This window comes from Lynx rufus, unplaced genomic scaffold (genome assembly GCF_022079265.1).
Source record: "Lynx rufus isolate CCGP_SWC_20201006 ecotype Redwood Valley unplaced genomic scaffold, mLynRuf1.p SCAF_14, whole genome shotgun sequence".
Taxonomy (NCBI): Eukaryota; Metazoa; Chordata; class Mammalia; order Carnivora; family Felidae; genus Lynx; species Lynx rufus.
The window spans coordinates 57142378-57156060 of NW_025814828.1; the positions used below are offsets into that span (position 1 = coordinate 57142378).

The 13683-nt window shown below is 32.3% G+C and overlaps 1 protein-coding gene across 1 annotated transcript in view; it reads left to right on the forward strand.

Annotated features, from left to right (window-relative positions):
- Nucleotides 1–13683, forward strand: part of PCDH11X (protocadherin 11 X-linked) — a 251251-nt gene that overhangs the window by 71716 nt on the left and 165852 nt on the right. The window contains 2 exon segments of the mRNA XM_047075805.1: nt 2152–2227; nt 2230–4686. Of these exon segments, the coding sequence (XP_046931761.1) occupies nt 2152–2227; nt 2230–4686 (2533 nt within the window).

Here is a 13683-nt window from a genome sequence, read left to right on the forward strand (position 1 = left end):
AATATTGAAGTCTGACAGTAGTTAGCAAAGTAGAATTAAGTGCCATGGATTTTTATGACGTGCAATTTAGAAACTTTTTTCTACTCATAAATAACACAGTTTAGGTTTGAACCTTCTTAAAATTTTTTCAAATACCTTTACAAAATAAAATTATCTTTAATAACTGAGTTTATTTGATAAAATTATAATAGTAAATATTGTATTTGCATTTGACATTATTGTCACAAAATTATATTTTTTCTTAAAATATGCAGTATAAGAATAGATTTCAGTTTGATAATTTTCACACTTATAAATTGATATGACACGAAAAATGTTTCCATTGTTAAACACTTCATTCAAATGAAAGGTAGGTTGTTTATTGGTTTATATGAATAAAATATTAATAAAATGTTCATTCTAGTTGTTTGAATTAAAAACAAGATGACCAATACACATCAGTTACCTCCTATTATTTTTTTTAATTCATTAAAGCAGATAAAAGAGAGAAAAAGATGGCAGCAAAGAGGACCCAAACTGATACCATTCTGAATGGCCACTTTAAATTTAATAATGAACATCTAATTCTTCCAACAATATATATTATGTTTCTGGATTTGAATAAAAATGTAAGTAAATCTCAGCACAAAAGAAAAAAAATTGCAGAAATATCTTCAAGCAGTTCAAAAGGTAGAAGATAGATATATTTGAGTATTGTACACAATTATATGGAGACAATTAAAGCACTTTGGTAATTAAAAAATATAATCATATAATTTTACTATATATTCTAGTCGCCCCTGGAAACCTAATATCATTCATTAGTTTCTAACTTTTAGGATCATATTTTATACACTGTTATGACAAAATTATGAAACAAAACCCTCATATATTAACCTGTTCTTTGTTTGCAGAACACATAAATGAGAGATCAATAACTGATCCCTGCCACATGCCAGCAACTTTTGTGTAAAACAATTCTATTGAAGAATTAAAAATTATATTGAGTTATGTGTGTGTATGTGTGTTTGTAAACATTTATAAATTACCCACATAATAGGAATCTTAAGGTCCTCTTCTGATCTTTTCTTCACAGCCTCCAGTACCTTTTCATCTTACTCATTTCTGTCAAAATGCTACAAATAACTGGATAGGACTGCCCCTGAGAGCCAATCAGCAGTACTACTCAATCATTTAGCAAAATTACTATTTATCTGTGTAGGCTCATTTTATTGTAGTTCAGGGAAGAGATTTAAAAAATTGATAAATTGGATTTTATCAAAATTAGGATATTTGAGTATTTAAAAAACTTGTTCAGAATATGAGATTCTTCATGTAGTGATAAGCAGCCCTTAAGAGAGGTCATGCACATTAAATATTTCACAATTTTATATTACTCGCACTTCCTCTTTTGAGGTTAAGAGGTAGCCAGAACCAGAGAAGACTGTTTTTTAAACGTTCCCATATTCTGACTCCATGGACATACAGAGAAAATAGTGCTGTTCCAAGCTATATTTTCCAAATTGAAATTTTGACACGTGATTTTCAGTCCATTGTGCTTTCTCATTAAAAAATAATAAAGTTAATTAAATAGCATTGTGTTGTTAATTTCCAATAACATTTTGTTTTTAATACCTGTTTCTATAGAAACAAATGGAAATATTGTGTATTTTACACAAAGTTTTATTCCTATCAGACTTTGTGTATTTTCTCCTTCTATCAAAGGTTTTAGCTATACTTTTAGATATATGTTCTTGTCTTGGATAAATACGTTATACTTGATTGTTACTTTTGGAATAACATTTGGAGTAACCATGATTAATTCACTTATAACTTCATTCACCATGTGAAACACTGACATCTTTTTATACTTTTTCCTTTTGAAGATTTTAATACTTTACATAAGTGAATTACATTTATTTCCATAAAATGCTATGAACTGAAAAACTCTCAGAACAACTTATAGCACAACTGTCTAATTTTAAAAATGCCTATAGATGTTAAGCAACTTGCTTGTGGTCACAATACTAGTTATAGACAGAGTTGGGACTTAGAATATAAGTCTTCTGGCACCTATTTCTGAACTGATCCTATGTCATGTGACTTTAATAATTTGAAAGCTCGTCTCATTATATAACGTAAGTTAAATACGTTTCATTGTATGTTTTCTAGGGTCAAAGTATGTTTGGGCTTGATGTCATTGAAACACCAGAAGGAGACAAGACGCCACAGCTAATTGTTCAAAAGGAGTTAGAGAAGAGAAGGACACATATGTAATGAAAGTAAAGGTTGAAGATGGTGGCTTTCCTCAAAGATCCAGTACTGCTATTTTGCAAATAAATGTTGCTGACACAAATGACAACCACCCAGTATTCAAGGAGAATGAGATTGAAGTCAGTATACCAGAAAATGCTCCTGTAGGTACTTCAGTAACACAACTCCATGCCACAGATGCCGACATAGGTGAAAATGCCAAGATTCACTTCTATTTCAGCAATCTAGTCTCCAACATCGCCAAGAAAATATTTCACCTGAACAACAACACCGGACTTATCACAATCAAAGAACCACTGGATAGGGAAGAATCACCAAACCATAAATTACAGGTTTTAGCAAGTGATGGTGGATTGATGCCAGCAAGAGCAATGGTTCTAGTAAATGTTACAGATATCAATGACAATGTCCCATCAATTGACATAAGATACATCATTAATCCAATCAATGGTACTGTGATTCTTTCAGAAAATGCTCCACTTAACACCAAAATTGCTCTCATAACTGTGACAGATAAAGATGCTGACCATAATGGCAGGGTGACATGCTTCACAGATCATGAAGTCCCTTTCAGATTAAGGCCAGTGTTCAGTAATCAGTTCCTCCTGGAGACTGCTGCATATCTTGACTATGAGTCCACAAGAGAATATGCCATTAAATTGCTAGCTGTAGATGCTGGAAAACCTCCTTTGAATCAATCATCCATGCTCCTTGTCAAAGTCAAAGATGAAAATGACAATGCTCCAGTTTTCATCCAGCCTTTTATAAGTCTTTCTGTTCCTGAGAATAACTCTCCTGGCACCAAATTGACAAAACTAAGTGCAGTAGATGCAAACAGTGGGCATAATGCTGAAATCAATTATCTTCTAGGTGTTGACGCTCCATCTGAATTCAACCTGGATCATCGTACAGGCATTCTAACTGCAGGGAAGAAACTAGATAGAGAGAAACAAGAAAAATATTCCTTCACAGTTCTGGCAAAAGATAATGGGATACCATCCTTCATGACCAATGCCACAGTCTTACTGACCATTCTTGATCAGAATGGTAACAGTCCAATTTTTACTCACAATGAGTACAACTTCTATGTCCCAGAAAACCTTCCAAGACATGGCACAGTAGGACTAATCACTGTAACTGATCCTGATTATGGAGAAAATTCTATAGTCACCCTCTCTATTTTATATGTGAATGATGACTTCACCATTGATCCACAAACTGGTGTTATCCAACCAAATATTTCGTTTGACAGAGAAAAGCAAGAATCTTATACTTTCTATGTAAAGGCTGAGGATGGTGGTAAGGTATCACATTCTTCAACTGCCAAAGTGACAATAAATGTGGTCGATGTCAATGACAACAAACCAGTTTTTGTTGTCCCTTCTTCCAACAACTCCTATGAATTGGTTCTACCATCCACTAATCCAGGCACAGTGGTCTTCACAGTAGTTGCTATTGATGATGACACTGGCATGAATGCAGAGCTTCATTACAACATTGTAGGAGGAAACACAAAAGGTCTATTTATAATTGACCAAACAACAGGCAACATAACACTGAAGGAGAAATGTGTTGTTACAGACCTTGGTTTACACAGACTGGTAGACAAAGCTAAGGACTTAGGACAACCTGATTCTCTCTTCAATGTTGTAATTGTTAATCTATTTGTGAATGAGTCAGTGACCAATGCTACACTGATTCATGAACTGGTGCACAAAAACATTGAAACACCAGTGACCCCAAATACTGAGACAACTGATGCATCCTCACCAACCAGTGACTATGTCAAGATCACGGTTGCTATTATTGCTGTCACCATAACTGTCATCATTGTTATTTTCATTACTGCTGTAGTAAGATGCTGCCAATCACCACACCTTAAGACTGCTCATAAAAACAAGCAGAATTCTGAATGGGTTACTCCAAATCCAGAAAACAAACAGATGATAATGATGATGATGAAGAAGAAGAGGAAGAAGAAGAAGAAGAAGAAGAAGAAGAAGAAGAAGAAGAAGGCCCCTAAGAACTTGCTGCTTAACTTTGTCACTATTGAAGAAACTAAGGCAGATGATTCTGAGAATGATGGAAACAGTGCCACACTAGACTTTCCCATTCAACTGGAAGAACAAACCATGGGCAAGTACAATTGGGGCACTATACCTACTACCTTCAAGCCTGACATCCCTGATTTGGCCCGGCATTACAAATCTGCCTCTCCACAGCCTGCCTTACAGATCCAGCCTGCAACTCCCCTGAATTTGAAGCACCACATCATCCAGGAACTGCCTCTTGATAACACTTTTGTGGCTTGTGATTCCATCTCCAAGTGTTCCTCCAGCAGTTCTGATCCTTACAGTGTTTCTGAATACAGCTCTTCAGTGACAACTTTCAAGACTCCTGCGTCTATACACACCAGACCGGTAGGCAATCCAAGTTTCTAACTAACTTTTCTAACTTTATTTAAATTTTTAAAATTATTTTCAGTTGAAATAGAATATATTGATTCCAACAGTCAAAATGATCTTATTTGGCATAAGTATCCAAATAGATATATAGTTTCATTTTATGCTTGGTAGAAAATCAGATAAAATGACTCCTGATAGTAAGAAAGTGGGGGCAGATAAAGAAAATGTGGTGTATATATATATATATATATATATATATATATACACACACACACACACACACACACAATGGAGTATTACTCAGCAATCAAAAATAATGAAATCTTGCCATTTGAAACTACATGGATGGAACTGGAGGGTACTATGCTACGTGAAATTAATAAGTCAGAGAAAGACAAAAATCATATGACTTCACTCATATGAGGACTTAAAGAGACAAAACAGATGAACACAAGGAAAGGGAAATAAAAATAATATAAAAACAGGGAGGGGGACAATACAGAAGAGACTCCTAAATCTGGAGAACAAACTGAGGGTTGCTGGAGGAGTTGCGGGAGGGAGGATGGGCTAAATGAGTACAGGGCATTAAGGAATCTACTCCTGAAATCATTGTTTCACTGTATGCTAACTAATTTGGATGTAAATTTTCAAAAATAAAAAATAAAATTAAAAAAAGAAAGTGGGGGCAGAATGATGATTATAACAGAGACAATATTGTTTGCAAATGGGAGTATGACACTTCATGCTAGAGAATATACTGGAAAGACTCTAAAATAAAGGATCCTGGCACTGTCTTTTGTACTATTTTGTGTATGAGGATCAGAACAATCAGTGTTAGACACATCACAGTAAAGCTTTTTAGAATCTGTTAAGAAGGTCTTAGTACTTAATGGTATTTGGAATCCTAGCTTCACTTGGGAAAATGTGTCTGCTCAAGATACTAAAATAGCATCAATATATTCTCCCTATTCACTATGCTCCCAAACTCCCACAATGAAAAGAGGATGTTATGTTTATATTAGGAAACAAACATTATGTTGTTTCATAAAATCTTTACACAATGTAACAAGAATGGGATTAGATAAATAAAGACGTGCTACTCATTCTCATATTCAAGCCAGAAAATGGAATATATATGAGATCTCTATCTTGGATATCCATTTAAGTATTTGCATATTTGTACAAGGTATTGAAAGCCCTTCAGGAGACATTCCTAAAAGATAATTACTTTTGGAAAATGAAATATGTCTGCTTTCTTTAATGGACCTGAAGGAAAGTATTGGCCTATTAAGACAATGGAGTATATATAATAATTGGAGTATGTATAATAATTTAAAACCCAATAAACTTAAGAAAACAAGAGCTTACACAGTGAGTTATCTGTACTCTGTGAGAAATGACTACTAATGTATCTAGAAATTCATAAGTAAATTGAATGATTTAAGTATGGTTACTTCCTTAATAAATTCAAGCCATGGAATTTACATTTTTTTCTTTGGAAATCATGTCACGTGTTGATTTTATTATCTTGTATGTGCTACTTTTAAAAAGGTCTTTGTCCCAGTTTCAGTAAATAAAGGCTTTTGAAAACCTATTCAGTCTTGATAAAATGGTTGTAATTTGAAAGTCAAAATGGGTTTCTTTTCACCAAAGTTTGAGATAATAAAGAAGACTATCAATTCAAAATAACAAAGATAATAATAATTCACCATACTTTAGGAAATGTTTTTAAGAATCCAGGTCTTTCAAGAATAAGGATAGTTAAATTACACAATAACATTAATCTTTCTTTATCACACAGTGAAGCTAAGATACTAATCCAGTTGTGGGTGCATTTTTGTTACAATAGGTCCATAATTATGATATTTAAGACAGTAAAATAGTACCCTATTCTCTGTGTACAGAGTTTGTTATGCTTTGGTTTTACTGGGTAGTGTTTACTTCTACAGTTCAAATGAGCCCCATCTTTTCCTACCTAGGTGAATTTTAGATGAGTGACAAACAACAGATGCCTAACATCTCCTCAGAGTATACTTTGGTTTCTATTTAATCATGCATAAAGGTGCTATTGTTTTACAATTTTATTGCTATTATTGTATTTTATAAACATTCTCCTCAACAGAAATAACAGAAAATTATCTTTTATGAAGAACACATTGTGTTGTGTATCTTGTGTGTGTGTGTGTGTGTGTGTGTGTGTGTGTGTGTGTGTATTGTGTATATTAATGGCACTTTTCCCAGGACTAAATTTGTGACTCACTTAAAAATGTGTAAATACAGAAGGTGGGGTTTTTGAATTATATTTGCAGATTATCACTTTTAGTAGATTGTCTCATGAAGTTTGTTAAAAGAGTGAATTCTTGTTTCAATGGTTTTTGAAGGTCTAGAGATGTTTTATGAGCTAGACTTATTTTACTCAAGAATATGAACATGCAGTAAGCAATGGGATAGATGATTGATGAAGAAAAATATTGAAATATTTTCCAAATATCATCCTTCTTTTATTTTTATTTTTATTTTTTGATATTTTGTAATTCTTAAAAAGTTAAATTAATAACTTTTTCCAATATGCCATTTTCTTTTATTTAGTTAAGAGATCTTAACAGGACAAATAACTACATGAGATAGGCAAAATACAAAAAGTAAATGCTAATTCCTGTTTATCACTAGATTTTATTAACTAAAGGGACCATCTTACAATCAATGAATTATCTGATGTCTTATTCTATTTTTTCACATCTTAAAAAATAGACAAATTATCTATTTTCTGTCATTGGTTGACATTACTAAATTACTAAATATCTGCTGGACATTAACTGATGAACTTAGGCAAAGTAATATGGTATTAAAATATTTTGAATTCTTATATTTTGTGCTAAATTTGCAATAATTTTCATTCTTTCTATATACATTCTTCAATTTCTGATTAATGCCAGGTTAGGCATTTACTGATGTTGCAGAATGCTAAATAAGTACTGAAAAAGAACTAATATATTTAAAACTTCAAGTACAATAGATGTCTTCTTTTTAAAGAAATATCACATAAAGTGGGGAAAAGTGTCAACCAAAAGAACAAGAATTCATTCAATTTCCTTAAGGAAATTATGACAATGAAATAAAATATTGTTAGCAGAAGACAAAAATGTTCCAATTAATTTTAAACAAAGTGGAAAATATATTTTCAAAAGGAGACTTTAGGGTGATATTCACATTTAGCTCACTATTCCCCTAGTAGAAAATGAAGAAATGAGATGGTTGTAGTAGACTGTAAAATATAAGGAGATTTACCAGAAATTTCATGTTTTCAAAAAGGAATAAAATATTTTCTATAATTTTTCCACTCAGATGTTCTGAAAAATTATAGAACATTCATAAGAAATGTATCTTTTTTATGAAACCATTTATTACTTGGAAATATGATGCTCTTCTTTAGTATAAATATTTACATATATTCTGAAAGGCATTTTTGTATATATTGTAGCAGAAATGAAAAACATGAAATTTAAAAGATCATTTTACAGTTTACCTTCAACTAACATCTTTCAGAGCATACAGATAGCATTTCATTGGTATGACTAGAAAACATTAAATATAACCAATTTAGAATAAATTTTGATAATTCTCATATAAAAGAAGCCCTTGCTTAGAATACTTATTCCATTAAAATATCGTGAAGACAATATACACTTGAAAAACAGAGTAGAATGAAAATGAAAATACCATTTTTTAAGTCACTGTCTTAGACATGTACTTGAGGTACTTTATTAAAAAAAATTCTAACCAATTTCTGTTTTAGGAATGATGTAAAAATAATGGTAGAAGATTTATATGGTTATAAGATAATTCATGGATATAACCACTTGTAGGTATTATACATGGATTCAAAATGATAGCAAGAGTCTAAGTTAGCTTGGAATAGAATTGGTGCTATTTGTTAATTTAATAACTTTGATTTTGTGCATTTATATTTTATTAATGTGAATTTTAAGTATTTAGCATGCTTGGCAACTAAGGCTCCTAGAACATAGCCATCTGATTTTGATAACTTGTTATTTTTCTTGTCCTAGACTGATTCCAGGATATCAACTATTGAAATCTGCAGTGAGATATAACTTTATTGGAACAACATAATTCCATTCCTCTTCCAAAAAACTCCAATAATTTATGGTTTCAAAATTGGCCAAGATCATTGATTTTGTAATCTGAATTTCCCATTATTAAAGGCAAGCAAAACAAAGATATTGTAAAAATGATGTTCCAATGAACCTTATGCTTACTTTAACTGTAATCTTGCCATAAAAATTTAAAATTTGTGGAAGCAACAGTGCAGTGATAAAAGTTTTATTAAGGTGTTTCTCCATTTACTTACTCTAAATGTCAACAGCAATAATGTAATACAATGCTGTTTTGTAGAAACTGATGGCTAATGTATCATGAAACATGGAATTACTTGCCCTATCTGAAAGGAAAGGTATACAGGGCAAGAGAATTTTTAAAGACCAAAAACAAACAAGAAAAAAATTTACTTTTTCTAAAAAAATTCACTAATATAGTGTTGCTGAAAAATAATTATAATTACCTACCTATCACTCTGCGTAAAAGTTGGATGATATTAAATAATCTTATTGGGAATTTAGGTTGATTGCAATCATGTTGTTCCACTTTATTACAAAATTATTTTGTTGTAATTATGTTTCCTTTTTCTTTAAATACTGAAAAAAAGTTTTTTCTATTCGTACTTATTAAAACGAGAATTTATTTTTAATTCTTGATATTTTGAAAGTAGAATGTAAACTTTTTTATACTCCCTTATATAACTCTAGTCATATGAGAGTAGAAACAAAGATTTAGATAGGATATTTAAAAAGTTTTTATCTCAATTGTTAAACTACCTAGGAAAATATAAGGCACACGAGTCATACCTAAACAATGACATTTATTTTATTTCTCTGGCATTAAATTACTGAATACATTTCATGGCTTTGAATAATTTGTCCTTTAAAATTAACCAATTTTTCTCAGTATGTCAATTAATTAATTTACTACACAAAGGACTAACTGCTTTGAATTGGGGGTATCTTAAATTTTATTGAAGAAAGAATGACGTCCCAATTTTCTGTGATATTCTTTAAGCTGCTTACGACATACCGATACTCTTAACATATTTTTAAGTGATTTCTTGGGACAAAAGGGAGTATAAAGGACCTTTATAATCATAACACAGCACATGCTTCCTGGATTTTCATTCAAATGCTTCCTTGTGTGTCATTTTACCTTGCAAAGTGTGAGTAGGATTTGGTTTATTATGTATGTACATTAAATTAATGTATTATTTGAAGTGTTTTTTGATGTAAACACATTTAGAAGAGGTTTATGCTCTATTTAGCATTTAATGTTAGTACAATTCTTAGATATTTGATATATAGGTAATATTTTAAACAAGCTTCTGTTAAAATCTAGTCTTCCTATTTACTCAATACAGAATCTTTTATACCTCCAATGATGTCAATCTCATTGACATAATTAGGATCTAAATTTTTAAACATTACTTATGACTGTGAATGTAACTATTTTACTGGTAATGAAAATGTCATGTAAGTTACAATATTGTATTCCATACTTATCAATAACTCTTGTAGAAAAATACTTAAAATTAAAACTTACCTTTGTGAAAGTTATTCATATATAATAATTTTATAATTCTGCTCTCATTTCTTCCTGATAAATTAAACATTTAATTCAGGGGTGCCTGGGTGGCTCAGTCAGTTGAATGCCTGACTCTTGATTTTGGATCTGGTCATGATCCCAGGGTCATGGTATTGAGCCCCATGTCGGGTCCCCACTGAGCATGGAGCCTACTTAAGATTCTCTCTCTCTCTCTCTCTCTCTCTCTCTCTCTCCTCCCAAAACTTGTCTCCCCCATTCTCTCTCTCTCTCTCTAAAAAACATACAAACAGGCAAACAAAAACATATAATTCAAATCATTTCAAAGAATTTCAAAATTGAACCAACTTATAGCACTAGAGTCAGTGCCTTGCAGGTATCAAGGTGTACTAAAACTAAGAGCTTCCAAAATTCATAGTCTTGGTTTAATTTTGAATAAAACGATGATGCTCCAAAAAATGAATCAGTACTTCAAGTGTTCTGTAATAAATAACTGTGGCTTTATGACCATTGACACATGTAATTATTATATAAATACATTTTAAATGCTTCTGTCAAGACCACCTGGTCTCACCTAAGGAAGGAGCTAAGGAAGAATACCTCATTTTTCTTCAGCTCCAGTGATCCTTTCTTTCATGACTGTAATTAGAAATACTCTTTATCACACGTTTGTATATATGAAGATGAAAATGTCTTGAAATAGTTACCCAGAATCTCTAAAAGACTTCTTCAATAGTTTTATGGATGTCATCTTTACAGAATATAAAAATAGAAACTTTATTTTTAAAGCTGTAAGTAACTTCATTTCTCAGAATACAACTTTTTAAAAAGTTTTTATTCAAATTCCACATAGTTAACATAGTGTGATAGTGGTTTCAGATGTACAATACAGTGATTTGACACTTTCATAACACAACTTTTGTGAAAAAAAAGAACTCTAAATTTACTTTCTTATTCTTTGAGGCTTAAACATCAGCATATACATACCAGATGTTTGAGGCATAACCATATTTATACATGGGCCATAGATGATTATGAATTCTCCTTTTGACTATTAACTATACTTGACCTGCCCTTTGTATATACTTGAGAAAATATTAACATTTTAGAACAATATGCACAGCATTGAAACTAGTTTTCCACAAAATCCAGAAAGAACAAAAATATGTATTTCCTTATTTTGGTTCTTTTTTTATCAGTTGATTTGGTGGCATTTTTAATTTAATTATTGTTATGATTACATTTTTAGCTTATCAGGTCTAAGATACTTCCCATTTCTTGGGTTTCCATTAATTGACTCTTGGAATATTCCCAGTGAAATGTCCTTGTTGATCTTTCTGGTTTTTATTTTTGTCACTAAATAGAGAAAGAAGGAAAGCAAATCTTAAGACTGGTCATCATAGATAAAGAAACTTCTAGTGAACTTAGTATATTGAATCATCAGTAGACTATCTAATTGATGGACTACAATGTACTATGTACCTTCACTCCTACAAGCACTCAAAAATAATTATTTTCCTTAAGTTATTTAAATTCCATTTAGTTAACATACAGTGTAATATTAGTCTCAGGTGTACAATATATTGATTAAACATGTCCATAAAACACCCAGTGATCATTAGGATAAGTTCATTCTTTAACCCCCATCACCTATTTAATTCATCCTTTCACCAACCTCTCATATGGTAACCATCAGTTTGTTCTCTATGCTTCTTGGTGCAATTGTGAATGGGATCAGTTTCTTTATTTGTCTTTCTGTTGCTTCATTGTTAGTGTATAAGAATGCAACTGATTTCTGTACATTGATTTTGTATCCTGCAACTTTGCTGAATTCATGTATCAGTTCTAGCAGACTTTTGGTGGAGTCTATCGGATTTTCCATGTATAATATCATGTCATCTGCAAAAAGCGAAAGCTTGACTTCATCTTTGCCAATTTTGATGCCTTTGATTTCCTTTTGTTGTCTGATTGCTGATGCTAGAACTTCCAGCACTATGTTAAACAACAACGGTGAGAGTGGGCATCCCTGTCGTGTTCCTGATCTCAGGGAAAAAGCTCTCAGTTTTTCCCCGTTGAGGATGATGTTAGCTGTGGGCTTTTCATAAATGGCTTTTATGATCTTTAAGTATGTTCCTTCTATCCCGACTTTCTCAAGGGTTTTTATTAAGAAAGGGTGCTGGATTTTGTCAAAGGCCTTTTCTGCATCTATTGACAGGATCATATGGTTCTTCTCTTTTTTGTTGTTAATGTGATGTATCACGTTGATTGATTTGCGAATGTTGAACCAGCCCTGCATCCCAGGAATGAATCCCACTTGGTCATGGTGAATAATTCTTTTTATATGTCGTTGAATTCGATTTGCTAGTATCTTAATGAGAATTTTTGCGTCCATGTTCATCAGGGATATTGGCCTGTAGTTCTCTTTTTTTACTGGGTCTCTGTCTGGTTTAGGAATCAAAGGAATACTGGCTTCATAGAATGAGTCGGGAAGTTTTCCTTCCCCTTCTATTTCCTGGAATAGCTTGAGAAGGATAGGTATTATCTCTGCTTTAAACGTCTGGTAGAACCCCCCTGGGAAGCCATCTGGTCCTGGACTCTTATTTGTTGGGAGATTTTTGATAACCGATTCAATTTCTTCGCTGGTTATGGGTCTGTTCAAGCTTTCTATTTCCTCCTGATTGAGTTTTGGAAGCGTGTGGGTGTTTAGGAATTTGTCCATTTCTTCCAGGTTGTCCAATTTGTTGGCATATAATTTTTCATAGTATTCCCTGATAATTGTTTGTATCTCTGAGGGATTGGTTGAAATAATTCCATTTTCATTCATGATATTATCTATTTGGGTCATCTCCCTTTTCTTTTGGAGAAGCCTGGCTAGAGGTTTGTCAATTTTGTTAAAAAACCAACTCTTGGTTTCGTTGATCTGCTCTACAGTTTTTTTAGATTCTATATTGTTTATTTCTGCTCTGATTTTTATTATTTCTCTTCTTCTGCTGGGTTTAGGCGGCCTTTGCTGTTCTGCTTCTATTTCCTTTAGGTGTGCTGTTAGATTTTGTATTTGGGATTTTCCTTGTTTCTTGAGATAGGCCTGGGTTGCGATGTATATTCCTCTCAGGACTGCCTTCGCTGCATCCCAAAGCGTTTGGATTGTTGTATTTTCATTTTCGTTTGTTTCCATATATTTTTAAATTTCTTCTCTAATTGCCTGGTTGACCCACTCATCCTTTAGTAGGGTGTTCTTTAATCTCCATGCTTTTGGAGGTTTTCCAGACTTTTTTCTCTGGTTGATTTCATGCTTCATAACATTGTGGTCTGAAAGTATGCATGGTATAATTTCAATTCTTGTATAGTTGTGAAGGGCTGT